This window comes from Aureococcus anophagefferens (assembly GCF_000186865.1).
Source record: "Aureococcus anophagefferens unplaced genomic scaffold AURANscaffold_1410, whole genome shotgun sequence".
Lineage (NCBI taxonomy): Eukaryota > Pelagophyceae > Pelagomonadales > Pelagomonadaceae > Aureococcus > Aureococcus anophagefferens.
This window is the reverse complement of record NW_008706395.1, coordinates 1-1,519: the sequence shown is the minus strand read 5'-3', so window position 1 is coordinate 1,519 and position 1,519 is coordinate 1. Positions and strand designations below refer to the sequence as shown.

The following is a 1,519-nucleotide window of genomic DNA, read 5'->3' as shown; positions in this document are numbered from 1 at the left end:
GACGACTTCGACGGCGGCGACCTCGTCTTCGCGGCGGACGACAAGCTCGTGAAGCCGCGGCGCCCCGCCGGGAGCTACACGGTCCACAACGACCGCGTCGCCCACGGCGTCTCGACCCTCGAGCGCGGCGTGCGCTACGCGCTCTTCCTCCTCATGCGCGCGCCCTAGGCCGCCAAGTAATCCTCCAGTGTGTATGGCGCCAGTGCACATTGCAGTGCATGATCTGGGATTGATTTTTTATTGAATGTGATCCGCGGCGGCCGGGTGGGAGAGCGCGAGTCTGGGCTGCGTGCGCGCAGCATGAGCGCCATCGAAGAAGCTGTCGTCGCCGCCGCCGAGGCGGCCGTCAATGCCGCCGTCGAGGCGACCGCCTCGAGCGGTGACGCTTTCGGCGAGCGGCTCGAGGCCATGGCCGCGAAGCTCAGCGCTGCGGCGCGCGCCGGCGTGAAGAAGGCGCGCGCCGAGGCCAAGGCAGCGCCGGTGCGCGTCGAGAAGGAAGCGGAGCCTGCGCCTAAACGCGCCAAGGTGGACAGCTCGTTGAACATCCGCATCCGGGACCAGAGCGGCGAGGAGACCTTTTACAAGGTCAAGAAGACGACGAAGCTCGAAATAGTCTTCAGCCTTTACGCCCAGCGCAAGGGCGTCGACGCGCTAGATCTTCGGTTTCTCTTCAACGGCCAGCGCGTCCGCGACGACGAGACGCCGCAGGACCTCGACATGGAAGACGGCGACCAAATCGATTGCATTCTCGAGCAGCAGGGCGACATCGGCACGTTCGGCGCCCACGCCGGAAGCCCCGGCCTCGCCTTCCTCCAGCCCGGCGCCAAACTCGACGACGCGCCCGCCGCCGTCGTCCGGGAGATCGAGGCGCGCTGCCGCCGCGGCGGGTCCGAGGGCGCCGCGCCGTACTTCGCGTCCTTCCCGGCGGCGGGCCTGCTGTCCGCGGCGCAGCGCGCGGCCCTGCGCTCGGAGCTCGACCTCGGCGCCCGGGCCGCGGACGGCGCGCTCGACTTCAAGAAGCCGCTGACGCGCCGCGAGGCGTCGTCGCGCCTCGGAGCGAAGATCTACGGCTCGCTCGAGGCGCTCTTCTCGTCGCACGGCGGCCGCGTCGACGAGATCGTGCTCCGCCGGTCCGCGGCCGTCGGCCAGTGCGTCAACTTCCACACGGATGTCAACCACAAGACTCTCCAGCTGTGCCTGAACGACGACTTCGACGGCGGCGACCTCGTCTTCGCGGCCGACGACAAGCTCGTGAAGCCGCGGCGCCCCGCCGGGAGCTTCACGGTCCACAACGACCGCGTCGCCCACGGCGTCTCGACCCTCGAGCACGGCGTGCGCTACGCGCTCTTCTTCCTCATGCGCGCGCCCTAGCACGTGCCCTAGCCCAGTATGCATCCATGCACCTTGCACTTGCTCGCCGATTCGGAACGAATTGAGTCGGCTGGTGGGAGAAGACGACGAGCTGGGCCTGAGACACGCCCCGCGCCCGGCGCCCCCCTCGCCCCCCGCAATCATGGAC

General features: G+C 69.2%; 1 protein-coding gene across 1 annotated transcript; it reads left to right on the top strand.

The window, feature by feature from the left end:
- Window positions 1–513: 513 nt before the first annotated feature.
- AURANDRAFT_18319 (hypothetical protein) lies at window positions 514–762 on the top strand (the record flags this gene model as incomplete). The annotated part of the gene is made up of 1 exon (XM_009045089.1): window positions 514–762. A coding segment is annotated over one exon (249 nt), but the record flags the coding sequence as incomplete, so codon positions are not given.
- Window positions 763–1,519: the final 757 nt, after the last annotated feature.